General features: G+C 44.8%; 2 protein-coding genes across 5 annotated transcripts in view; one reads left to right on the forward strand and one right to left on the reverse strand.

Annotated features, from left to right (window-relative positions):
• The window catches only part of PAAF1 (proteasomal ATPase associated factor 1), a 28,857-nt gene extending 5,385 nt beyond the window's left edge, over positions 1-23,472 (reverse strand). The window contains exons 1-10 of the mRNA XM_039521063.1: positions 23,380-23,472; positions 22,532-22,572; positions 20,112-20,215; positions 18,660-18,749; positions 13,733-13,831; positions 13,098-13,248; positions 11,404-11,598; positions 6,672-6,763; positions 2,476-2,591; positions 120-202 (exon numbers count right to left, since the gene is read on the reverse strand). Of these exons, the coding sequence (XP_039376997.1) occupies positions 120-202; positions 2,476-2,591; positions 6,672-6,763; positions 11,404-11,598; positions 13,098-13,248; positions 13,733-13,831; positions 18,660-18,749; positions 20,112-20,215; positions 22,532-22,572; positions 23,380-23,426 (1,018 nt within the window). The 5' untranslated portion in view covers positions 23,427-23,472. The remainder of the gene's footprint in view (positions 1-119; positions 203-2,475; positions 2,592-6,671; positions 6,764-11,403; positions 11,599-13,097; positions 13,249-13,732; positions 13,832-18,659; positions 18,750-20,111; positions 20,216-22,531; positions 22,573-23,379) is intronic.
• Positions 23,448-26,036, forward strand: LOC120396128 (cytochrome c oxidase assembly factor 4 homolog, mitochondrial). 4 transcript variants are annotated; one of them, XM_039521069.1, is made up of 3 exons: positions 23,552-23,566; positions 24,853-24,885; positions 25,545-26,036. In XM_039521069.1, exon 3 carries the CDS (start codon positions 25,555-25,557, stop codon positions 25,807-25,809), a length of 255 nt encoding a protein of 84 aa, XP_039377003.1. In that variant the 5' UTR covers positions 23,552-23,566; positions 24,853-24,885; positions 25,545-25,554; the 3' UTR covers positions 25,810-26,036. The 4 variants fall into 4 exon arrangements, with proteins under 4 accessions (XP_039377000.1, XP_039377002.1, XP_039377003.1 ...); XM_039521066.1 differs by lacking the exon at positions 24,853-24,885 and having other exon boundaries at positions 23,448-23,566; XM_039521068.1 differs by lacking the exon at positions 24,853-24,885 and having other exon boundaries at positions 23,526-23,595.
• The last annotated feature ends 358 nt before the right edge of the window (positions 26,037-26,394 follow it).

Consider the following 26,394-nt stretch of genomic DNA (forward strand, 5'->3'; position numbering starts at 1 on the left):
AGCAGAAACTGACATGTCCACACACTCCAGAGAAATGTGCAAAAGTGTCTTACGAGGATGACGATTAAGGTAACCACATTGCAAAGTAAACACTGTTGCCTCAGTAACTCTTGTATTACCTTGGCTGGCGATAAATCCATCTCTATAAGGGAGCAGACAAAGCACTGGTGCTCCTGATCTATGAATGATCTGAACTGGAGCCCTAGAAAAACCAGCAAAAACAAGGTCATAATATTATAATCAAGGACGGCACTTTTGTATTAATTTAGATGGAATATATAGGCCAAAGTTGTTAACATAACCCGGTCACTGTTTAACATTAAACAGTGTTAAACAAGGCTCGGGATAGACCTTGGCCTTCTTAGTACCAGGGCAAACACACCATTAAATATCCTTTTACCCTCTTATTAAAGATAAAGAAAAGAAGGAAAAAAAACACAGTCAAAGCATTTGAAAGGTAAAGTATTAAATAAGACTGATTTAAATAACATCCCTTGTTCCCTTTCTCTTTAGCTGGAAAGAGTGTTTAGAAGGAAAACTCCTTGTGTTTGACATCTCTTAGATTATATCAAAGACGGCAATAACTGTCCTTTGGCGAAAAAAGACTTTAGTTGAGATTGGCTGAAAGTGTTGTTGTTAAACTCTGATCCTGTTTCATTCTACGTGATGTCTGAGATTCAGCGAAAGCTGATGGTGATAGTGATAGTTATCTGGGTCCCTCTCTCCGGCTCAGTCCGGTCAGGACATCTCTCAGGGTTAGCATGACAAAGACCCAGGGCCCCAGGAGATGGTGGCAGCCATGATGGCAAAGCTTGCTTCAGTAGCCTCTGTTCTCTTTTCCCAAAAAAAGTTTCTTTCTTCAAGCATCCAGAAAGGGAATGGTGGGTGGAACAGCCCAACCCCTCATTTTGTCTATCAATTAGACCTAGTTTCTGACACACATTTTCGGTTCATTAATTTGAGGACCCACATTTTCTTGTTTACAAATCTGACTTCACAGTCCTTGAGCTATATCAGTAGGCTTTTATGCTGGACTAATTCAGTTTGTGTCTCTGGTTTTCTTGCACCTATTTATAAACATTCTTCACTAAAGTTAACTTCACCTATTTTTCACGGTTAATTCCCAAACAGGCAAAAAGTTATAGGCCCAACCATCAGGACATTTCCCATATGCAACATAATAAAGAACAAGCAAACAGAACAGAGAAGAAAGTGATTAAAGACGTATCAGACCACCATTAGGGTCACAAATTATACAGAGTGAGATTGGAAAGCTGGTGGTTTGTTACCATGGACAAGGAATAAAACTGGAAAGATAGAGACACATCCACTCTGCAAAGCTCAGTATTTTATCCTTCAGTGGCTAGATCAGGGCAATGATTCCTCCAAAAGATATAAAGGAATCTAAATGCTAGTTAGTTTGTAGGCATGCACCAGGATTCCCTCCGTACAGAATTTAAAGAGATTATCCTTAATTAAATAGATAATAATAATAATAATAATAATAATTAATAAAGATGAAAGCTTAGAGACTTTCCAACAGAACAGGAATTTTTCAGATAGGGAATGCTAAATTCTGTCGTGTCTTCCTCTGAAGGTACCATCTTGACACCCTCCCAATTGGAATGTGCATTTAGCACTAATATAAACAAAGTTAATCATTGCACTGTATGTACGAGCTTGACTAATTGCTTTTAGAAAAAGGAAACACTTGGCAGTGGGCAGATCAATTCAAAAATACTAAATTGGAACGGGAGAATCATACTGCAAGCAGAATGCACCACTTATAAGGCATGTTATATCTAAGGCCTAAAGAATTAAGTTCATTGTCAGAGACAATGGGACTTCCGTCTGGTGGAAGGCTTTTAAAGCTGCACTGGTTGTATGACAGCTGATAAAATGATGTGATAGAAAGAAGTGCTGCTGCTTTGAACAGTTTTATATTTAACTCCTACATTATTGTGATTTTAAGTGTATGTCAAGAGTATCCAAAGCTTTGGAGGGTCGCACACTCAGCATAAAACCAAAGTCTACATCAAGCAAGACAAATTCCATTCTTCAGTATCTCAGCAGTCTATATAAAATGAATCCATATTGTAGTCTCAGTCCAATTCCTAGTGGAAGAGTCTACAACAAAACCACCACAAACACAAGTGGCATCCTCATTGGTCATCTCGGCAGAGATACCAAGGGCTGAATAGGCCAGAGAAACTGAGTTGTTCTGAAGGGACTCCTGCTAGAAGTGAGAGATCCGGCCTGAAGCACAGAAATAGGGCACTAAGAAAAAAAGAGTGAACTGTAACTGACGCTGATACGCCCAGTCTGTGGCTAACGATAGGAGCCAGCATCCCAGGGATATCTGCACTACTGGCGCTTGTGCTGTACCTGCTCTTCAGTCACCACGGCTGTCAATTTAGCTCCTTTCACCAACACTGAATTCACTGCTTTAAACACTCCACCACGCTTGCCACTCACTTTGTATTTCTCACATCCAGCTGATATATATTTCCATCCTGAGTCCCTGCTAGGAGATAGATGCTTGAGAGGAAGGTACAGCAGTTAAATGCATCAGATCCAACAAAAAGAAACACCTGGGAATGAAGGAGAGAAGACTTTAAATATCAGTTTATTCACAGCTACTGTGAAAGACGAAACCCAGCAGCTTTATTCCTAATAGGAGTCCCAGGGAAAAGGGAGTGAGTGATTTATTTGGGAAGTCATGGATATGGTCACTTCCAGGAGTTCTCACAGACAATTATACGCAACCTGTCTGATGCAACATGGGGCTAACAGCTCTTTGCTCCATCCCAAGACATCCAGAGGCAATAATGCAAAAAAAGCCTCCAGGAATGATCCTGTCATACTAGCATTGGCAATATATGTAGCAAAGAGTCTTGTGGCACCTTATAGACTAACAGACGTTTGGGAGCATGAGCTTTCGTGGGTCCGACGAAGTGGGTATTCACCCACGAAAGCTCGTGCTCCCAAATGTCTGTTAGTCTATAAGGTGCCACAAGACTCTCTGCTGCTTTTACAGATCCAGACTAACACGGCTACCCCTCTGATACTTGACAATATATGTAGTTAATACTCCTGGGGTTCCCCTGGAGAGATAAGGTAGCACATCATATAGAGAGACAGAAGGGACAATACTGGGCATATAATACCCTCCATGGTCTTCCTCCAGCCTTCCTTGCAGGGCCTGGAAATCTCACTCCTGCCCCTGCTAATCTTGCAGCAACCTTCCTCTGTTTCAGGCACAACTGTGTTACAGCTGGTGGAAAAGTCTTCTCCAACGCAGCGTTTGCCATCACTCCATAACTTTTCCAAACTCAGATGGTTCTCCCGTGTTTCTACCTCTTCAGTCTCTGTCCTCTATTTACATTTTATAAGAGGATTTAAATCTGGCCCATGTTTTGGAAAAGTGCGTACAGGAGATACTATACAAGAAAGGAACCTGTACTGTGTAAGGCAAACACCTGTCTCAATACCGGAGATTGTACTTGTAGAAGATCATCACTACCAGTCTTAACACTTTGTGCATAGGATCCACTGCCTCAATTTACAGACACTGGCGTATAAGAGAACAGGTGTCATAGGTTTATTCCCCACTTTGAACTTTAGCGTTCACAAGATGGGGACCTGCATGGACTCCTCTAAACTAAATCCTAGTTTAGATCTGGTAAAAGCTGCCACCAACTAGAAATTCCAGTGTCTAGTACACTCCCTGTTCCCCCAAACTTTCCCTGGGGAACACAGATCCCAACTTCCTTGGATCTTAACACAAAGGGAAATAATCCATTTCCCCCCCTCACCTCCTTCTTCCTCCCCTTGTCCTTGGGAGAGATTGTTTGATTCAAACTCCTTGAATCAAACAAAGAGGGATTCACTTTTCCCCCTCCCCTTCCCCTGAAAATCCAAACAAGGGAAGAAATCACTCAGGTTCTAAAAGAAAAGATTTTATTAAAGAAAGAAAAAAAGTACACTCTCTCTGTAATACCAGGATGGAAAAATTTACAGGGTCTAACTTATAAAAACTGGAGAGACTGCCCCTCCCTCTTCCTCAGAATAATCAAAGTAACAGCAAACAGAAATAAAGATATTTCTTCAGCAAACACACAATTGCAAATGCAGAAATTAATTATAAGACTAATTCGCCTTTCTAATACTCACTATACTGAATAGAGGAAAATACTTCAGGAAACTTTGGAGAACTTGAAGAATATGTCTGGCCTCTCTTAAATCCAAAGAGAGAACTGCAATCCAAACAAAGGACACAGACAAAGACCTCCCTCCTCAGAGATTTGAAATTATCTTGTCCCTTGATTGGTCCTCTGGTCAGGTGTTCATCAGGTTACTGAACTTGTTAACCCTTTACAGGTAAAAGAGACTTTAACCCTTCACTATCTGTTTATGACAACAGGTATTTAAAGCCAAATAATATCATCAGACCTTATAAACCCATTCTTGATTCTTTATGGGGTACACTGGTATTTTAGCCCTTTGCTGCTTACATTAATGTGCTAGTCACTAGACAGAACTAGAGGAGTTATTAAGGCAGCGTTTGCTCTGAGGCAGCAGTACTTGGTTTATGGATATATTCTGACATCCAGAAGCCACTGTTTAAACCCTTGGAAAGAAGAGTTAAAGTTGGGATTATAACTACTGAGTTCATTAAGGGAGATGCGATTTGTTCACTCCGTAGATGGAGCTATTCTGAAGAAGTCTTGCACAGCTACTCCCAATTGCTTCTCCACATGTCATTACGGGTATGTCAAGCTTCTGGCACAAGCACGCTCTACGCTCCCCCTCCACCCCTTCTTGAGGCTCTATCATAGGACCTGCTATGCCATTACTGCACACTTCCTATTCCAGCTGGGCTGCTCTAAGCCTGTCTCGCAAGTGAGAGAGAATCCCAGGCTCCCAGCTGGTTAGACCAGACCACGCACAGTTGACAAGAAGGCAGAAGGTACTGGTTGGTAGGCCACAGGTCTCCAGCTGGTAAGATGGCACAGGTGCTCAATAAGGCGGCTCTAGTGAAGGACATTTTGGGGCAGGCCGACATTATTGTAAAAATGAGATGCACTACAAATCTGTTGTTGCTGACCAGAGAAGAAGCCATCTCTTGGAGTGATCTCATACAGATTGTATGGACCGTGGGAGTCAGATCAAATACATTCTCCCAATGAATTTTTAAAAATAATGTAACCCTTCTAAGAAAGATTTTTTTTTTTTAGGAAATGTAAGAGATGGATGCAAATTAACAAGATTATGCTAGGCCGATTTTACACTGGGCTTTCAAACAGAACAACAGTTTTAGAGAGATTGTACCCATGTTTTTCTTTCTTAAAGCCATTAAGGCATTTTTCTATATTACAACATAAAACCAATCACCACCAGGCAGTTGAAAGGGGAGGCCTTAAAATCCAAGGGAAAATGTGTGTGGACATTAAGAATTCCATTGTGCTTTTTGTAAAACTAGGGTTTGCCCTGGGGTCCTTGGCAAAAATTCCACACCCCTGCCCTTCCACTTTTATACCATGTCAGTGATACCACCCCCAGGAGAAAGCTGTACAGGTAAGTCTTATCTTACGCGGGGGTTCTGTTCCGCGGTTAGCGCATAAAGCGAGAACCGTGTATACTCAAAATTACATCCCAAACCCTTTAAATCCTGCCCACAGCTCCGGCGGCCGGGCCGGGGTGGCATTTAAAGGGCTCCTCCGGGCTCCCCACCGCATGGGGAGCCCAGAGGAGCCCTTTAAATGCCGGCCCCGGCCTGGCTGCCAAAGCTGTGGGTGGGATTTAAAGGGCCCCACCGGGCTTCCCGCTGCGGTGGGGAGCCCGGAGGAGCCATTTAAATCCCACCTGCACCTTGGCAGCTGGGCTGGGGCTGGCATTTAAAGGGCCTGGAGCTCCACGGTGGCTGGAGCCTCGGGCACTTTAGTTCGCCCCAGGGGCTACCAGCCACCTCTGCAGCTGGGAGCCCCCTGGGTGATTTAAAGGCCCTGGGACTCCCAGCCACAGCTGGTACCCCAGGACCTATAAATCTTGAGGCCACGCCCCCCCAGACTCCGGCCCTACAGCATAAAGCTGAAATCGTGCATGTTACATGCGTGTAAGTTGTGACAGACCTGTATTTCAAGTGCTGAATGCATAATTTGCAAAGCATTTGGGGATTAGACATGATAAAAAGACCATTTTGAACCTCTGCATTAAAATCTAGAACACAACATATGACAGGGAGGAAATGCAAAGTTATAGCTGCTACCACACCATTGACCCTTTAGTGTTAAATTTATGTCTTAATTTACAGGTGTAATAGCCACATTTTCTGAGTTTCGTAGTTAAAAATCGCAAACTTCTACAAGCAGTTTTTGCATTTAATTTCCTTTAGAAAACGAAATGATTACACACTGAATGGAATTTGTTACATATCTTCATTTCAATGTGTAATCGCTGCATTGGTTTCACTGCATCACCCTCCCGATATGCATGCTCCAATATTTAACTGGTGCATTGCACACCTGTATGTTATGAAGTCAGGAGGAAAAGCGTATTGCAAACAGACATTAAATGAGTTCCAAATGTTTGTTAACATTTCATCTTATAGGTCAAAAGGTGCCAAGAGGTTTGGAATGGACAGTAGTGAACGTGTCTCATGAGATCCTTACCGGCTGCCTGCTCTGTAATCCCACACCCTGGAGCTTTTTGTCTTCCCGAGCCAACAGCAGGATTTTCCCTTCTGTCCCAATTTCTCGTTCACCTGTTAAAATTCTAATTGTTGACATCATTGGCAGTATTGCAAGGCATCTTAGCAACAGAATTGGGGAGGCTTATGCTGATGGTACCAAAATCTCTACCAGATGCTCATAGGACGTACCTCTTTCTACATGGAAATCCAGAAGGTCCCTTTGAGGTTGAGACCAGTACTTGGTTTGGCAAAATGTCTGATGCTTTTGGGGTGGGAAAGGGGAAGAAAACACCCTTTTAACTAGAGAGGGAAAAGCAAGGAGATTCATGTACCAACAGACAAAATACTCATTTCCAAAAGCCTCAATTATATAGGGCCTAATCTTACTCCTGCTGAAACCCATGGCAAAGCTCCCTGTGCAGCAGAAGCATACCCCTAAACACCAAGAATGGCAGGGTGGACCAATCATCACAACTCCACCAGAGAGGTCCTTTGGGGCCATCTGCCTGTCCCAAGTCAGGGTAAAGGAGGAGGGTTGGGCGTGGGGCTAGCAACTCCACCCTGTAAAAAATCAGCTTGCTACAGAAACGCCAACAATAGAGTTAACAGAGACTTTTAGCCTGGAAAAAGAAGGGTCTTCAACTCGAAGATGCATGACGCTGGGGGGTGAAAGCCGCGAGGAAGCCACTAAGCCGATCACCCTTCTTGCAGCCAGGAGGATTACCATCGGCACATGGAACGTGAGGACCATGTGAAGTCAGGAAAGACGGCGCAGGTTGCAGCAGAGATGAGGAGCAACAACCTGACCCTACTAGGCATTAGCGAGACAAGATGGACGCAAGCTGGACAGAGATGACTGTTGACAGGAGAGCTGTTGCTGTATTCAGGACATGAAGAGAGTGACGCACACCACACACAGGGAGTAGGCTTCATGTTGTCCAAGCAGGCACAGAGAGCACTGATTGGTTGGGAGGCACATGGTCCCAGGATCATCACAGCATCCTTCAGAACTAAAATGAAGAGGATTAAGATGAATGTTGTTCAGTGCTACGCTCCAACCAATGACAGTGAAGAGGAGGACAAAGACTACTTTTACAACAGACTCCAGAAAATATTAGAGACTCTCCCAGACAAAGACATTACCATCCTTATGGGAGACTTTAATGCCAAAATTGGACCTGATAACACAGGATACGAACAAGTCATGGGGACCCACGCTCTGGGAGAGATGAGTGAGAATGGAGAGAGATTTGTGGATCTGTGTGCACTTAACAATCTGGTCATAGGAGGCAGCATCTTTCCTCACAAGCGGATCCACAAGAGTACCTGGGTATCGCCAGCAGGCATGACAGAAAACCAGATCGACCATGTCTGCATTAGCAAGAAGTTCAGAAGATCCTTGCAGGACGTTAGAGTTAGAAGAGGAGCAGACGTGGCGTCCGACCATCACTTAGTGGTGGCCAGATTGAAGCTGAAGCTGAAGAAGAACTGGATAGACGCCAGACAGAAGAGCGAAGTACAACGTCAACCTTCTGAAGGACCATAAGACCAAGGAAGATTTTGGATTGACGCTGAAGAATAAGTTTTCAGTACTACAGGATCGGTCTGAGGAAGAGGAAGACAGTGTACTCAACAGATGGCAGAAAGTGAGAGACACACTTAGGTCAGCATGCCAGGAAGTGCTTGGAATTAAGAAACACCAGCAGAAAGAGTGGATCACAGCAGAGTCCTTGACAAAGATAGAAGACAGAAAGAAGAAGGCGGCAGCAGTCAACAACAGCAGGACTAGAGCAGCAAAGGCCAAAGCTCAAAAAGAGTATGCTGAAGCCCACAGAGCAGTGAAGAGGAATATTAGGAAGGACAAGAGAGATTATGTGGATGGACTGGCAGCAGAAGCAGAGCAGGCAGCATACAGCGGTAACATGAAACAGCTGTACGATACTACCAAGCGACTGTCTGGAAAGTTCAGCAAGCCAGAACGTCCCGTTAAAGACAAGCAGGGAAAGTCTATAACAGGAATAGAACTACAGATGAACAGATGGGCGGAGCACTTTGAGGAACTCCTGAACAGACCAGCACCACCAAATCCACCAGACATTGACCCAGCCAACGAGGACCTCCCAATCAATTGCGATAAACCAACCAGAGACGAGATCAGAAAAGCCATCACCATGATGAAGAACAGGAAGGCGGCTGGACCTGACGATATCCCAGCAGAGGCCCTGAAAGCAGACCTGGATGCCTCAGTGGAAATGCTGTACCCCTCTTTGAGAAAATATGGGAAGAAGAAGTGATTCCGGCTGACTGGAAAGAGGATATCTCATCAAAATCCCCAAGAAAGGAGGCCTCAGCAACTGTGCCAACTATAGAGGAATCACACTCCTGTCGGTGCCAGGAAGGTCTTCAACCGAGTCCTCTTAGAGAGAATGAAGGATGCCGTCGATCCACAGCTACGAGATGAACAGGCAGGTTTCCGGCAGAACAGATCATGCACGGACCAGATAGCAATGCTCCGCATCATAGTCGAGCAGTCTATGGAGTGGAACTCCTCGTTGTACATCAACTTTGTTGACTATGAGAAAGCATTCGATAGCGTGGATCGAGAGACCCTCTGGAAGCTCCTTCGCACTATGGCATCCCAGCAAAGGTGGTCAACCTGATCAAGAATTCATACGACGGCATACACTGTAGAGTGATCCATGGAGGGCAGCTCACAAACAGCTTCCAGGTGCGAACCGAGTCAGACAAGGATGCTTGTTGTCACCACTTCTCTTTCTTCTCGTCATCGATTGGATTATGAAGACATCCACTTACAAGCGTAGGAATGGAATCCAATGGTCATTGTGGACCCAGCTTGATGACCTGGACTTTGCCGACGACCTTGCACTCCTTTCGCACAGTAAACAGCAGATGCAAGAGAAGACCAACGTCGTGGCAGCCACGTCATCACAGGTTGGCCTCAACATCCACAAGGACAAGACCAAGATCCTTAGGATCAATTCCATCAGCAACGACCCAGTCACACTGAATGGAAGCCCCCTGGAAGAAGTGCAGTCCTTCACCTACCTAGGTAGCATCATCGACCAGCAGGGTGGCACAGACGCAGACATCAAAGTAAGGATTGGTAAGGCAAGAGCAGCCTTCTTACAGCTCAAGAACATCTGGAGCTCCAGAGAGCTGTCTTTGGCAATAAAGATTCGACTGTTCAACTCCAACGTGAAATCAGTCTTACTGTATGGAGCTGAAACCTGGAGGACAACCAAAACAACCACCAGGAAGATCCAGACCTTCATTAATAGCTGCCTCAGAAGGATTCTCCAGATCCGCTGGCCAGACACCATCAGTAACATCCACCTCTTGGAGAGGACCCATCAACTCCCAGCAGAGGAAGAAATTAGAAGGAGAAGGTGGGGCTGGATAGGACATACACTACGCAAGCAGCCAACCAACATCACCAGACAGGCACTGCAGTGGAACCCCCAAGGCAAGCGGAAAAGAGGCCGCCCAAGAAATACCTGGCGACGCGACCTTCAGGTTGATAGCAAAAAAATGGGCTATACCTGGAACCAGCTAGAGCGAATGGCCCAGGATAGAAGACTATGGAGATCTGTGGTTGGCGGCCCATACCCCGGTTGGGGTGACGGGCATGAATGAATGAATGAATGACCAATCATCACACAGATCCTAGAGCCAATGGAACCTCCGGCTAATTTTAGCAATACATTAATGTTAGATGTAATATTCACCACATTAACGAGTATTACGCACATAGTATGAATATAATACACATTACAGATATATAGATATACACATACAAATAAGTGTTGGGAAATTGTTAACTAAACGTATTATGCTCTCCCTACAGTTCAGTTCATCCATGTCAAAAATCCCACTACACTTTGCAAAGCTGAGGTCAGCTTTGGCATTAGAAAATGGGAAGCCTGTCAAAGCTAAGATACATGAATGGTGTGTCCTAGCACAGGCTGGGATGCCTCTCTACACCCAACTGATTTGGAGTGTAGTATCTAGAACAGAGATAAGAAAAGTATAGAATAAAACAACAACTGTTACGAACTGGTGGGCTGGATTTTAGTAACTTGTAAAATCGTACTAGAAATACTACTAGCTGAAATGCCGGTCTTTGAAGCACAGCTTCTGTGTAAACAAAGACCATACTGGGTCAGATCAAAGGTCCATCTAGCCCAGTATCCTGTCTTCTGACAGTGGCCAATGCCAGGTGCTTCAGAGGGAATGGAACAGAACAGGTAATCATCAAGTATAGGGTAACCATGTTATGAGATAAGAATTGCTTCCCAGAAGGAGGGTATGTTTGCTTTGCTTTGCACTGTACTGCTTTGTCTTTAGACAATAAATTTGGCTACGTTCAGTTATTTGGTTTCAAACATTTTTAAGAATGAACTAGGAGTGTAGTCAAATAATTGGCTACACCTTTTAGTCTATATCATCCTCTAAAAAGGAACTGTATTCTTCAGCTTCTCTCAGGACTCCAGTGAGCAACCCTGATGGCCCGGTTCCCTTCCTCTTGACTTTATGCTGTCAAATGAGACCACTGAGGATGGAACTGCTGCCCAAGCGATGAAGGATTCCCCTCTCATAACAGCAGTTACGTATTTTCCTTAGAGTCTGCACATGGCACGTCTGAACTGTACATCTTTTTAAGGGAAAAAGAAAAACCTCTATATATTACTTACTAGGTGCATTTTCAGGTGAGCCCAGATTTATTGTATTGTCAGCAACACCCAGAGCAATGCCATTCACAGGAGAACCACAATCTGCAACAACGCCTAGGCAAGCAGATTTCCCACAATCCCAGATGCGGGCAGTGCCATCTCTAGAACTGGAAATGACATTTCTTCCCCGATCCACAATGGCTGTGTCCAGGATACCTACACCAAAGCAAATAAACCTCTCAGAAGGGTAGAAGCAAGGAAGTTACAGCAAGGTTGGAAAAGGCACCTATCTTGCTTTAAAAATCTGGAAAGCATGCACCGGAATCTCACAGGCAATAGGTCGTTTGGATGAAATCCCACTGGAGTTACATCTGCTTACACCAGAACTGAATCTGGCCCTGAGCTAGATAACTCCATCATGAATTTGGACAGGTTAGTGATTCTTGTTTATTTCAGATACAGCAACGTGGAAAGCATGTTTCCTTACAGTTAATGTTCCCTTACAATTTTATATCACTGTTGTTTCTAACATTTAAAGAGGTATATTTGAATAGTTACAATATTTAATTAACAGTCTGCATACAGAAGCAATGTTCAAAGGCAGCAAGTTCAAATGCCAGGACTATTTTTCAAACCAAAGTCAACTGCAACCAGACAAAACCAAATTTAATTATTCTAGCTGACTGCAGCTGCTGAGACTGCTTGCGATCCAATTATGCACACAATGGATTAAGTCAATTTTGGAGACAACAGAAGTCTGCTAGATTTCCTCTCACTGAAGCACTGCTACATTTCCTGTCAGATTAAATTTACAATATTGTTGCAATACATCTGCAAAGCCTTTTGCACGTTTTAAAAATATACAAAAAGGTCAAGTGAAAATTACGGTAGGCTCACTGCAGGAGACTAGAAAGATACTGCATTAACATTTTGCTAAAGTATTTGGACAGACAGATACCACTTAGGCTATGTGTACCCTACAGCTTTTGTCAGCCTAACTTAAGTCCCTCGGAGGCATGAATAAAGCAGCCCTCTGAGTGACTTAAATTACTCCGACATAAGCGCTAGTGTGCACAGCGCTATGTCGGCGGGAGAGCTTTATGCCATTCCTGTCCCCTGCCCTCTTGTCAGGTAATGATCCTCCCCTAAATTCAGCATGACAAACAGACTTCATGCTCTGAGGCATGAACAGTGTCTTTACTTGTTTTATGAGGCACCTACAACATTGCTGGACATTTGAAAAATATCATCTGAAGCAACGGCAGTACAACCTTTATTAGCTGAATGTCTTGATTAATGCTGAATAAGCATTTATAATGGAAGGAATTTTCAGTGTAATGCATATAATCAGGGATATGAGCCTATTTAGGACAGCAAGGAGTTTGACTGTCAACTGTACAGAGGAGGAATAAAATGCTACCCTAGCTCCATGTTCACAACTCCGAGCAGACTATTGTGTTGTTCTCCCTTCTTTTCCCTATTATACAGATTCAAAACCTGAAATGCAACATGAACAACTTCAGGTGTTTAGAATAGCAGCCCTTTTTGTCTGTGTTTTATATACAAATGCTTAGAGTCTGAAGAAGATATTTGAAGCATCTGATGTTAACGCACAGCACAAAAAATGTAATAGGTTGATGCTTGAACTTTAGCCCTCTGATGTGATGTAATTATACAGACAGCAAATTAAGCATTTTAAAAGCTAGTTTGTGTACCTCCTTTGTGACCTTTAAACGTTACTACGCAGCTGGCATCTTCTGCTGACCAGATCTTTAGCTGGGCATCCATTCCCCCACTCAGAACCACAAGGCCCGACGGGAAAAACCTGCAACAATTCACATCATACACATGGCCTTCCAACAGTCTCTGGAAAAACAAAGAACTGTGTGCTAGTTCCACTGTTATCACCCTGATGCCATCCTGTATTAAGTTATTCAGTACTAGGAAAGCATAGTGTTTCTATCTAAATCATGGACATGGTCAAATCCTCCATGAACACAGCCAATTTTCTACAGTGGGATAAGTTCAGAAGCAGACAGTGAACAACTGCGCCGTAGCTACCATCACTTCTAACTATCCCTCCATGTTCTAATACTGGGACTCACCACTGTGGCCTCCGAGCATCACTTCCCTTGGGAGATTATGCCACAGTCTAATAGATCTTTGATCTCAGAAGTGAAATTTATGCTAATGTCTCACTCAAAGGACAACACCGTAACCACACTGGACCTCAGTGCACAGTCACCATTAGTTAGGAGCCAAAGCTAGGGCCAGGATACTAGAATCTATAAACTTGAGACCAAAAAAAAAAACCCATAGAAGAACCCAAAGATAGAGCCAAAGTTCTTACTCTTATTTCTCCATTAGCCGCCTGCCAGATTTTCATGGTTCCATCGGTGCTGGAAGATACACCAAGGCCCCCGCCACTGGAAATATCAATGCAGATTATCTGTTTGGAAAGACAGCACCGAATAATATGAGCATTTTATGTGACCCTGCAAACACATGCTTAGTTTGCTCACTCCCGCAAGGGAGTTTTGCACTGAAGGAGACCTACTAACCAAAGCATTCAGTATTAACACCTATATAGAGATAGATATTGCAGATTTCACCATAGCACCTGAGCAATCATAGTCAATCACTTCACATGCATAGTTGAACGATTCTGGTCTGATAATACTCTCCACATACAAAGCACCTTTCATATGAGGACCTCAAGACCTTCTACAGACATTGGCCTCACAGATGTTAGGAGGCACTCATTAATAAATGTTAAGAATATGTTTAGCACGGTCTTGGCTCTCTCATTTAGTCTAACCAAAAAAATGGGTTGTCTCCCTTTTGGGAGGGAAGGGGGCTTGACAGAAGGGAATAGGTAGCTAAAATGAATGTTTCCTGATTAAGGTGTATTATACAGACATTCCATGTCTCTCGCTCAAGGACAAGCTGCTGGTATGATCTGACCTGAACCCAGGATTCAGACATGTTGACCGACTGGATTATCTGACTTGAACCACCTCAATTTCTTACAATTTGGTGGCAATTACAAGCAGAGACTTTGCTATTTTTTTCTCTGGCTCAGCTCAGAGTTCTGCATGGGCAAGGAGATGGAGTGGATTTTGAAGGGCAGGTCAGCAGCATGTATGGATAGCAATAATTACATTTCAGTTGGCCAGACCAAGTTTTTTGTTAGCTGGGGTTGAACAGGGGCCAGGATTTTTCTAGACTGTAGGAATAAGCCCCTTTTTGCAAATAAGAAACTGAAGTAATGAGATTACACAACTGACCCAAAATAACAGTCAGTAGCAGAGCTTAGACTAGAATCTTGATGCAGTCCCTTGCTCTAATTACTAGACAATATTCCCTTCCTTACACAATATGGTACCTAAGAGTAGCCTCTTCTGCTTAACTCCCAGTGCCATAAGCAGTGTTTGTGACCATAGGAAAACAGATCCAAACCTGCAAAACATCAGGTTTGAAATACTCAGACACCCAGCAGCCACAGCCTGAAATTCTAGTGGGCATGACTTCATCCTCATTAAGTAGATAAACTGACTCCCACATCATTTACCACTTTTTGCAACAGCAAACATTTGCCTTATATCCTTGCACAAATTTGTCTTTCCCCAAAATATTGTGCATCATTGCTGTGATCTGGTAAATAGATTTCTTCGAATCAGAAGGGGGCTGCATTTTAGTTGTGGCTGAAGTAATTTTGTAATGCCTTGTGTAATCACATCACTTCACTCACTGATAAAGTACAGCTACTCCTGGGGTGGAATGTGACAGCTGGGTAACAGATCATAGCAACAGTGAACAGTTAAGGACAAAATTTAGAATAGTCTCAGCTGAAGGAAAACAGAGCATAATTACTCAAATTAGAACTCTGATACAGAAAAGGATATGGGATCCTTACTACTCACAAGTGGTCAGCACTCAGGTTTTATGTCTTATCTAAAATAAAAGCTCATCTAGTGGCATCAGTTCAATACCAACTCAGAATGAAGAATGCCACCTAATGATTTGCCACATGTTTTCCCTGGTTTCCTATCCAAGCAATGACCAGGACAAATCTGTTTAGCTCATGAGCTCTGACAAGCAAGATCACAGCTAGGGGTGACATGGCTGCACATCCGCAGTACTCCATTACCCACTTTAAACAAAGATGTGAATTTGTGGATTGCTTTTGTGTTTAAAACTATTTAAAATTCACGTAAGAGCTCTGCTGGCTGGGGCTATTCACTGAAAGCACAAGTCAAATCACTGAGACAGTAATTTAGCATGATCTGATCACAGCAATGTAAGATGACAACAGAATAACTCCATAGATCATTCCAATCCTCTCCGCAGTAAAACACTACCTGGCAATGAAAGGATTAGAAATTGCAAAGCACTCTCAGACAGACGCTAAAAGGTACAGCGTTAACGTTTGACTAATAGAAACGTTAACAAGGGATCAATAAGCAGGCTAAGGTAACACGTATTAACTCAGACCCAGATGCAGAGGTAGAAGTGATAACTGTAGCTTATATTGTGTCTGCTTGAAACTCATCTACCTAACAATAGACATTTACCTCAGTCTGTTTTCCAGAGCCAGCAATCTGCAGCCCATCACCCCCATTCAGTAACATTCAACGCACAGTGGGACAAAACATCAGGCAATCCCATTTACATTGGGAAATGATGAAGACACTTATGTATTCACGGAAATCAGGAGAAGCCATTCCTCTCTGCTTCTGTAGCTGACATTACTAATCTGACTCTCTTAACACAACCCCACTTTCTTTTAATACATACACCTCTACCCAGATATAATGTGACCCGATATAACACAAATTCGGCTATAACACGGTAAAGCAGCGCTCCGGAGGGGAGGGGGGGACGCAAGGCTGCACACTCCGGCAGATCAAAGCAAGTTCGACATAAACGCGGTTTCACCTAGAACGCGGTAAGATTTTTTGGCTCCTGAGGACGGCGTTATATCGGGATAGAGGTATAGATGTAGAGATGTGAAAATGCCACTTTACCCAGACATACTGTGCATCAAGATGTATGTTTACAAAGACAGAGCACATTTATTTTTCAGCTTCTACTATAGCATTTTCTATAGCACCCATTACCACAGTATCTAAGCACCTCACAAGTAAATTAGATCTGCATAGCCAAGTCCCTCGCAGACTTGACAGGTTTCTGCTCTTCTCCCTTCTGCGGCAGAACAGGTTTCGTTTGGGATACACACGTTTTTTAGTTTCTTTGGGTAAGCTTTATGTAGAGTTATAAAATCAGCCAAATCGAAGACTGATTTTCCCAGCCATGTGCTCCCTTCCAATGCCAAAATGAAAGTCCCAGATCAAATTCAGCTTTGCTGCATCACTTAAGAATGTGAGCAGCTCCCCAAAATAGAGAATGCAGAACAGGGAGGTGCAGGTACTCTATGGGAGTAGAGGAGGGGGAAGAGCAAATGAAAACGCAGAAATATCCCACCAAAATAAGAATTATGTTTATTTAAAGAACAAAGCTGGGGCGAGGAGATGGACTGAAAGCCCAGGAAAGTGAGGAGTCCTGTTTATCCACAGAGCAGACACAGTACAGGCAGCAGTAGTGTGATCTTGCCCACACTGTCCCAACCTCATGCCTCGCCCCAGAACAGGAGGGTACACTTTAAGGGGTGAATAACTCATTATTCATAAACCATTCAACGCTAGCTTCTCTGTTGAGTCTGCCAACAAGGGGATTAAGTACAGCGGTGACACCATGGATACTACAAACGTCAAGTTCACTTCCTCTAGGACTAACAGCCACCAATTCAGCAGCTTTGCCACAACAAGCTTGGTCTGGACTTGAATTCGAGACCTAGAGTTGAAGAGTTCCATACCATTACTAGTCCCCTAGCCCAGCCTGTCACACTCTCTAGTGGTGTAATGATTTCTGCTGTAATTCATCAATTTTTCCCCTTTATGGTGGAACCTGCTGGGGGGCTGGAGTGAACAGAGATTGTAGTTAAAGCGCAGGATAGAGGAAAACAGAAAACAAGAGCCAGCCAGAGGAGACTGTGGGAGAAGAGCATCCTTCCCACATTTTGGGCAGGTACCGTGTTACCCTGGATGTTTGTACGGGACCTATCACATTGGGCCCCTGTTCTCACTGGGGTCTCTGAGTGCTACTAGAATAACAAATAAAGCATCTCAATCTCCCCTTTTACTGACACACAAAACAAGGCACCGAGGTGAAGTGACTTTCCCCATGGTCACACAGGAACTGTGGCCCAGTCAAAAAACAAATACTTATTGCCTGATTTAGTCTTGTCCTTTAACCACTAGACCATGCTGCCTCCATGGGAAAGTGGGCCAAAAGTGATATTTTTGGAGCCCAGTTATTGAAAGAAGGGATCTGGAGTAGCATGGTCACTGTGTAGGGTGAATGTAGTGCCACTGATGTAGTTACTTCATGAATCATTGCAGTAGATCCAGTGGCACTCTGCTGATCCACAGAACTGCTCCTGTCAAAGGGGTGAAGCACCCAGTTGTCAAAGAGCAACGCTTTCCTATTATAGGTACCGTAGTTGTACTCAGAGGCCGCTGTCAGGACCAGAGCCCCTTTGTGCGAAGCACTGTACAAACAAGCGGACAGGAAGACATGGTCCCTCCCCTGATGACACTGCATTAATATACAACAAAACTCAAATAATGTAACAATAGGGAAAGTGAAAAATCTGATAGTTCCATGTCACTGGAAAGTTTTTGGGGTTTTTTTTTTCCTTCTTTATTATAGCTGGCCAGTTCCTTGTAGCTGTCACAGTAGAATTGGATCTCGAGAAGGATTCCAGGGACCAAGGATTCCAGAGACTTTTACCAAGAAAACCAAGTGCCTCTCTGCATCATATGTGACTGCTTCATGTATTTTTTGGGGCTGTTGAATGGAATTTAACTACGATTAGATTAGATTTACAGGTGACCCAAAAAACACAAAAGGCAGCAAAATGCAACAGCACCCTATTCTTCCATGTAACTAAAGGGATCTCTATTTTAAGCTTCCCAAAGGATTGCAGAATTTACTTTGGATTGTTTTCATACACCGCCCCTTTAATGAACTGGAGAGACCAAGTTTAAAGATAGAAAGTGGAAATACTAACTTAATTCCAACCTGATTTGAATAGTTTGTTGCTAAGTTTCTATGCAAAGGCACGTTGCACTCCATTTGCTTAACTGGTCTGCAACAATTGCAGACAAAGAATGTTAACATTCAGCTCCACGCATCTTTAAATCACTCATACTTACGCTTTTTTGATGAATTCTGCAAAAGCTTGTGTATGGTGCCAAAAATTTTGTGGAAACATTTTCATGAGGGCAAGAAACGAGTATGCTTTTCTAAAGGAGGGAGGGGAGAAAGATTACAATGTTGTTAGAATTAATTGTACAGAACTATAACATTTACAGTCATGTCTGTTTTCCACCTGTACATGCACGTACATCTCCTAAAAATAATACATCCTTACTATCCCTTCACCTCCTACCTGCTCATTTTACTGATTCAAAAACATGTTTGTTCCCATTAGTATTGCAGAAGCAAGTCAGTTATAGGAGAACATGCCTGACATGATCAGTTTACCTCATCACTGCCTACTGCAGGGTTTCTTGCACCTTCCTCTGAAACAGCCAATACTGGCTACTGTTGGAGACAAAATACGGGGCTAGACAGACCACTGGCCCGAGCCAGTCTGGAAATCACTATGACCATTTTTTCCTGCTTTATGCACCAGAAACATCAGCTGACTTCCAGTTGGTGGATTTTTGTCACTGACGACATAAAAAGCAGAAAAAGCACATCTGGATTTTCAGATTCCTGGCTTAATCTGTGGAACTGGTGGAAAAAATATTTCTTGATTAGTAAACCTAGTACATTTAGAATCTTGATCATGAAAGGTGTTGAGTATCCTCAACTAGCACCTCTCAATATCGGACATTTGATCTGGATCAGTGAAATAAGAGAAAGCCTCCAGATTTTGTTTTTAAATGCAGTTATGTATCTAACCAATCCATACTTACAGTAAAATGGCAGATAAAGCCATGTAGGTGGTTTTGCAAAGCAATTGCTGACATATGAGGATACAAAAGGCTCTGATTTAAGGACAGTCACGATTTGTGTGTAAATTGCAAGTGACTTCAGTCTATAGAAAAACCTGAAGAATGACTCTTACTAAAGCATGAAGTTGCATTTTCATCAAATGGTTTTCTTTCCATGCATGCTTCAAATATAGATTAATCTGACTGGAGGACAGCAGCAACTACAGCCAGGGATCAAGATCCATCAAGCCACAAAAGATATATAATCCACAGCCTGGTCACACATCACCAAACTTCAGGATATTGAGAGAGCATTCCTCATAGTAGTAGCTAAGTGCCAGTACACCTCAGTGGACAAACTACTTGGCCTTTCACTTTTAAGATCCTATTTTAAGATTTTAAATGAAAAAAGTTTGATGGCCTCTTTTCATGTCTAGAAGACACTGGTCCAAAACCCACCACATGCAACTAAATTCAGCTGGTGCAGTTACCATGTCTAATCAGGACAAATTGTTAAGCACTTTCTACGCTAAGGTTCAGATCATAAGGCAGTACATGGAATCGCACGCTATATTGCTGGCATCATACTAGTGAATGACTGTAGCATTTTGAGTACTAGCTACTTGCTGACCCTTCAAACATACAAATACACTGAAATACGAGTACCTTAGTTATTTCTTTTACAAAAAATCCTTCAGAGGCTGAGATCTCTGGAATCCCATCTGAGCCTACTCCCTGGCATGTCAGGCTGCCATACAAAGTAGATTTCCCTGCAGTACAAAGACATATTAAAGATCAGAGAAAATGATGGATTTAGCATTTTGCACACTTCACATGTAAATATAACCCTGTATTTATTTTCAGCCTTCAGCAATTTCAGTGACACACAGGCAGCCTATTCAGATCCAAAATTTAATCTTCCTTTATGAGGGTTTTTTTAAATTAAACATTCAATCACTAAGTGAGGTTCAATTTGGACAAAGGCACTGAATAGATCTGGAAGAAAATTAATGAACATGATTGATATGCCCTGTCTATCAGGCAGAGGAAGGTTTGGGATTCACAAGCTTAAATGCTTTTTTGAATCACAAAGTTAGTAGATGAAAAGAATGTAGTAGATATATTTTAGTTTAACTAAAGCAGTTGATAGTTGATAGAACACTTACTTGAAAAACTGGTTCGCTTTAGCTCGGATAGGAACCGTGTCCTATGGTTTGAAGTTTGCAGATGACATTAAACTAGGAGGAGCTGGACACAAGCGTAAACACTGACCTAACAAAAAGGGCGTGGACACAAGCAAAAAACAAAACAGGATTCTGCTTGGAAAACTGGGAGAAACCCACAAAACAGATAATGCTCAGATGCAAGAGTGAAGCCTGACAGCAAATACGACAAGTGTGCCAACAAGGCGGCTATGAGTTCAGGCTGCAAACGAAGCAGCATCACATAAGGCAATAGCTGTTCTCTATAAAGACTCAATGTGAGCACACCTGGAACACCATGATCAGTTCTGGGTATGTTCCAACCAAGATACTGACAAATTGGAGGGTGCTCATGGAAGAGCAATATGAACATGGGGTGGGAGGGAGAAACATTCTTAAGGATCCTATTCTAATGGAGTTCTTATATTACCCTCCTCATCACCTTCATAGCTGAGCACTCTCCAGAATGCATTAAGTGATGTAACTAACACCTGTTACATGTGGTTCATTCTCTCTCACTTCCTTTTACCAGAAAGAAAAGCATGTGCAGTACAGGGCTGTGGTTTATTAGGGCTTTTTACTTATAAATCATACATGCTGCTGTGTGTTTATGTTAGAGATGGCAGATCAAAGCAGCATGCACTGCACTTGAAATAGAAGGTGGGGAGGTTTGTGATGGTCCTTAGTTCCTGGGGGAGTTTATTCCACAATCTGAGACCAGCCCCTGAGAAAAAACAGCCCCATAAACAGATGAGCTTCACTCTTATGGTAGAAAGCTCCTTTGTGTCAGAGAAGCAGAGTTGCTGACCACTCTCTTCACCCCAGAACTTTAGGCTCTTTTAGATATCCTAGGCCCAGACCATGTGAGCATCTTGAGGATACAGACCAAGAGCTTGTACTCAATCCCGTATTCTATAGACAGAAAATGTAAAGCGTGGAGGACACATGCAATGGTCTTGCAGTGGCCCAGGTTGATGAGGAAGTGTCCTGAAGCCTTCTATACTACCTGAAGTTTTCTAAGGGTTGATGACTTCATGTCCAGGTATACTGCACTGCTGTAGACCAGATGAGAGGTGACAAAGGCAGGTATAATGGAGGTCAAGTTATTATCCACTAGGTCAAGTATCAGAGAGGTAGCCACGTTAGTCTGTATCCACAAAAACAACAAGGAGTCCAGTGACACTTTAAAGACTAACAGATTTATTTGGCCAGAAGCTTTCATGGGTAAAAAAATCAACTTCTTCAGATGCATGAAGGCTCTGTTAGTCTTTAAGGTGCCACCAGACTCCACGTTGTTTTTGTCCACTAGATAGTATTACTTGCAGATGCCGCTATGTGAGAAGTAAACAGTGAAGAGAAATCCAGGTACACACCTAGACTACAGACTCAACGGACTAATTGTAAGTTTGTACCTTGAATGAACCAAAAGGACTACACTATGGCTGCAAACTCTGATGTAACAGGGCTTTTCCCTCTCTAAAATTTATTCTAAAGAGCTCAGCAGAAACATGCTCCAACCCCAGCTCCAACTCCCTTGAAGGAGAGCGGGAGAGCTTCATGTGTGCAGGCAGACACCCAGCTCTGACTTTCTTGGGTCAGCACAGGACTCCGGGTGTGTATACGATCTTCCTTTGGGGCCACTCTCCAGGAACACAGAACAAAGGGCAGGGCAGCACAAGAGGTGAAATCTGGTTGTATAGAACTTGGTAGAGGTGTCACCACCCACACATTTCCTTTTTCATGGGCAGGTAAAGTGCTTCACCCCTATATGGCCCCCCAGCTCCACGTATGATGCATCATGTTAAGCGCATTACTCAGCTCGGGGCCAGGAAGTCTCTTCCAGTGGCAGGGGAGTGATTCTGAAGCGGGGGAGTCGCCACTCACCTGGGCTCCTGCAGCTCAGCCAGGCTTCGCCTTCGTTCCTCCTGTAGAGAAGCACAAAGGGCCTGTTAGTTACAGACAGGACCAGCAGCACCAGGGAGGGAGCAGGGCAGCCAGGAAGCACAGAGGGAGGGTAAGGAAAGGGGGGCTATGGGGCGCGGGAACGGGGCACCGCCCCTGCAGGAGAGGGGGCTCTGGCGTAGGCGGTGTCACTGCCGGGGGCAGGGCAGGTGCTCCCCGGGAGCAGGGGGCCCTGGGGCGGGGGTATGACTCCCCCCAGGAGCGGGGAGATGGGGCGGGGAGACCAGGAGCGGGGAGATGGGGACCCTGGGGCGGGGAGACGGGGGTATGACTCCCCCCAGCAGCAGGGGGCTCTGGCGTAGGGAGCGTTGCTGCCGGGGGCGGGGCAGGGCAGGCGCTCCCCGGGAGCGGGGGGCCCTGAGAGACCCCGGGAGCGGGGATATGGGGGCAGGGAGACAGGGTATGGCTCCCAGGAGCGGGGGAGATGGGGACCCTGGGGCGGGGAGACGGGATATGGCTCCCAGGAGCGGGGAGATGGGGACCCTGGGGCGGGGAGACAGGGATATGGCTCCCAGGAGCGGGGAGATGGGGACCCTGGGGCAGGGAGACAGGGGTATGGCTCCCAGGAGCAGGGAGATGGGGGCGGGGAGGGGGTATGACTCCCAGCAGCAGGGGCTCTGGCGTAGGGAGGGCGTTGCTGCCGGGGGCGGGGGGCACGCTCCCGGGAGCAGGGCCCTGAGAGACGGGGCGGGGAGACGGGGGGCTCCCGGGAGCGGGGGGGGGGGGGCGGGTCTCTAAGGAGAGTAGCGCGGGGGTGGGGGGGCTCCCACCTCAGCACCTGGTTCCAGTCGCTCTGGATCCGCATCGTCGCCGCCATCTCCCCTCGGCCCCGGAAACGCCCCTCCTGACCCGGAAGCGCTGGGGGAGGCTCACCCAATAGGAAAGCGCCTCCCCGCCGAATCCTTTGAAAGGGGCCGCGAGGCGGCGGAAGTGGAGAAGGTTCCTTCCGGCGCTCAGGTGAGCGGCTGCTGCTCGCAAACCCCCCGGTGCGTGTCGTGGCCCGGCCGGCCGGGCGGGAGAGAGACCCTGGGGCGGGTGTCGCGCAGGGGGCTCGGGGCCGGGCCGGGCCCGCCCCGGGGCGCTGACAGTCAGGCTGGTAGCGCTGCTCCCCGGGCCCGGTGCCCCCCTCGGCCAGGCCCCTGGGCTTCGCTCCCCCAATGGAGCCTCCCTCCCGTTCAGCCCTACCCTGCTGCGAGGCGCCGCCGCCGCGCGCTGTTAACCAGCGGTCACGTCTCAGCCCAGCGGTGGCCGCTTTTCAGTGGCAGCGTGTGCGCATGGGGCTGGGAAAGGCCATTACACAGACAGACCGTCTGACTTCGATACTGGGCAAACTGGGTGAAACTAGATACATTCATGGAGGACGGGTCCATCAATGGCTATTAGACAGGATGGGCAGGGGTGGTGTCCCGAGCCTCTGTTTGCCAGAAGCTGGGAATGGGCGACAGGTCACTTGATGATTCCCTGTTCTGTTCCTTCCCTCTGGGGCACCTGGCACTGTCGTGTGATGTAGCCTCACTGCTTGCTGACTGTACCCTGATTCATCCACCTTAAACCCCCCCCCCATTAGGGATACTGCAGACTGTATGTGTTATGCGCTATCCAATGTCAAAATACTAACATCCCCCATACTCTGTATGGTACCCCCGATGACTATTAACTGAATTTTCAATGCTCTGTATCATTTATTTTTAAACATTTTCTAGTGGTGGTGGGATGTGGAGTACCTAGCAGCATGAAAATCAGTCAGCCAGCTAAAGGAGAAACCAAAGTAACTTTTGATCTGTTTTTAGTTTCTTACATGTAAAAAATGTTCAGTGGATCAGATGCTTATGAGTTCAAAGCAGAATTTTGGTTCATAGCTAATGGGAACACTATAAGACAGTAGTGCCATAAGAGCGATACTGTGTAATCTGCCAAGAGAAATAGTGAGACTCCAATAGTTTGAGTGATTTGAAGTTCAATTGGACAAAGCCCTGGAGAATATACTCTGTAGGTAGGTCATAACCCTGTACTCTTAGGAAACAGACCTATTAGATTTTTTTCCATCCCAGGAGAACTGATTAGGCTGCTACGCCAGTAGAATAGATCACCCCTTTAGTCTGTGTTCTGACCCCTGCCGCTTTATTCCCCAGCTTCTTGGAACAGCACAGCCAACTGAAAGCAATAAACTATAAAGCGCGTCAGAGCTTGTTAATTTAAAATTGATAATACTTTATTGGTGTGACCAGTTATACTTTATACAGGTGTTGGACAGGCACCTGGTGGATTCCTCTGAGGTAATTACAAATTAAGCATCTGCCTGTGATAGGGCTTCAGTTTATCGGGTTCAATCCTGTGTCCATTTGCACTCTATGACTAAGTCAGTGCACTTCACTGACATCATAGTTAATAAGAACGGCCTTGTGATTAAGGCACAGCACTGATGTTAAACTGGCCTGGATTGACAGTGTAACCTGGGCAAATTGTTTCTGAGCTGAATTTTCAGAGGTGCTGAGCATCCACAACTTAAAGCTGAAGTCAGTGGGATGTGTGGCTACTCAGTAGCTCTGAAAATCAGGCTCTTTATTGCTCAGTGCCTCAGTTTCCTGCACAGTGGGTAGAATGACACCCTGCAGGATCATTGTGAAACTTAAATCTTTCATGTTTGTAAAATTTGAATTCCTTAGAAGATGCTATAGAAGGGGAAAATATTCACAAGGAGTATGGGAGGTCCCACCAAGGTGGGGGTGGCAATACAGAATGCTGCGAACATAGATATGCAGCGTGAAGGCTGGGAGTACAGTATCTCCACTGGCCCTTCTCCCCTCCCACCCCATCAGTTCTTATTTATGATTCCCCAGTGGCACAAGCCCTATGATTGAGTTTTTGTGACAAGAGTTTTCTAATGACATTTTCCTCCCCCTGTACTACTCTCTTCTGATCCCGCACTCCTTAGATCCAACAAGATGTCTGGTCCCAGCCCTCAAGGTCACAACTGGAGCCAGAAGTCAGAAGACGAGGAGGATCCCTTGGATCAAATGATCTTGCGCACTGGCTGTGCCACTTGCCATTATGCGGTGCAGGAGTGCATGGCCGAACACCAGGACTGGAGGAAGTGTCAGCCGCAGGTACAGGCCTTCAAGGACTGCATGAAGGAACATCAGAAGCAACGAATGGAGGAACTGCAGAAGAGGCAAATGTTAGCCCAGGCCAAGAGCTGATAGAAAAGACTCAAGCTTGAAGCTCAAGACATCCAAGAGTCTAACTCAGCCAGAGCATGGAGAATTTAACTTCTGAGAAGTATCCTGCTGAATCAAAGAGGGATAAAACCTACTCCCTCTTGGGACTTGGCACGTGCATTAAGGGGACTGATCATAGTAATCAGGATGGGAGTGACTTTGCTGATGATGTGTCACTGAATATTTTTTTATATTGGAAATGTCATGTAAAAATTTTAAATTTTCAGGTGAAAAAATAAATGGATTTATTGTTCCTACTTTGGGCAATCCTGTCATTCCTTTTCTGTCTCATGTTGTTCTGTAGTGCCCATCACTGTAATATAGGAGCTGAGGATGATCTAACATTGTACCCAGGGCAGCCACTGGTACATCCTCGGTTCAATGCATGCACGTTATGTAAGAAATCAAGAAAGGATTCTTTGGGTGGCACTGCTGTATGGGTTTAGTTCAACTAACCCCATGCTGACAGGCTGGGAAATTGCTGGGACATCAAATTTATACCACACCTTTCAGGCTGACAGAAGCAAAGAATTTCGCAAACTGTATACCTTCACCCACTCACCTCTA

The sequence above is a fragment of the Mauremys reevesii genome, linkage group 1 (assembly GCF_016161935.1).
Source record: "Mauremys reevesii isolate NIE-2019 linkage group 1, ASM1616193v1, whole genome shotgun sequence".
Lineage (NCBI taxonomy): Eukaryota > Metazoa > Chordata > Testudines > Geoemydidae > Mauremys > Mauremys reevesii.

What these genes read in the sequence shown, in the direction of transcription:
- LOC120396128 (XM_039521066.1), top strand. Translation starts at nt 25,555, where the DNA reads ATGTCTGGTCCCAGCCCTCAAGGTCACAACTGGAGCCAGAAGTCAGAA.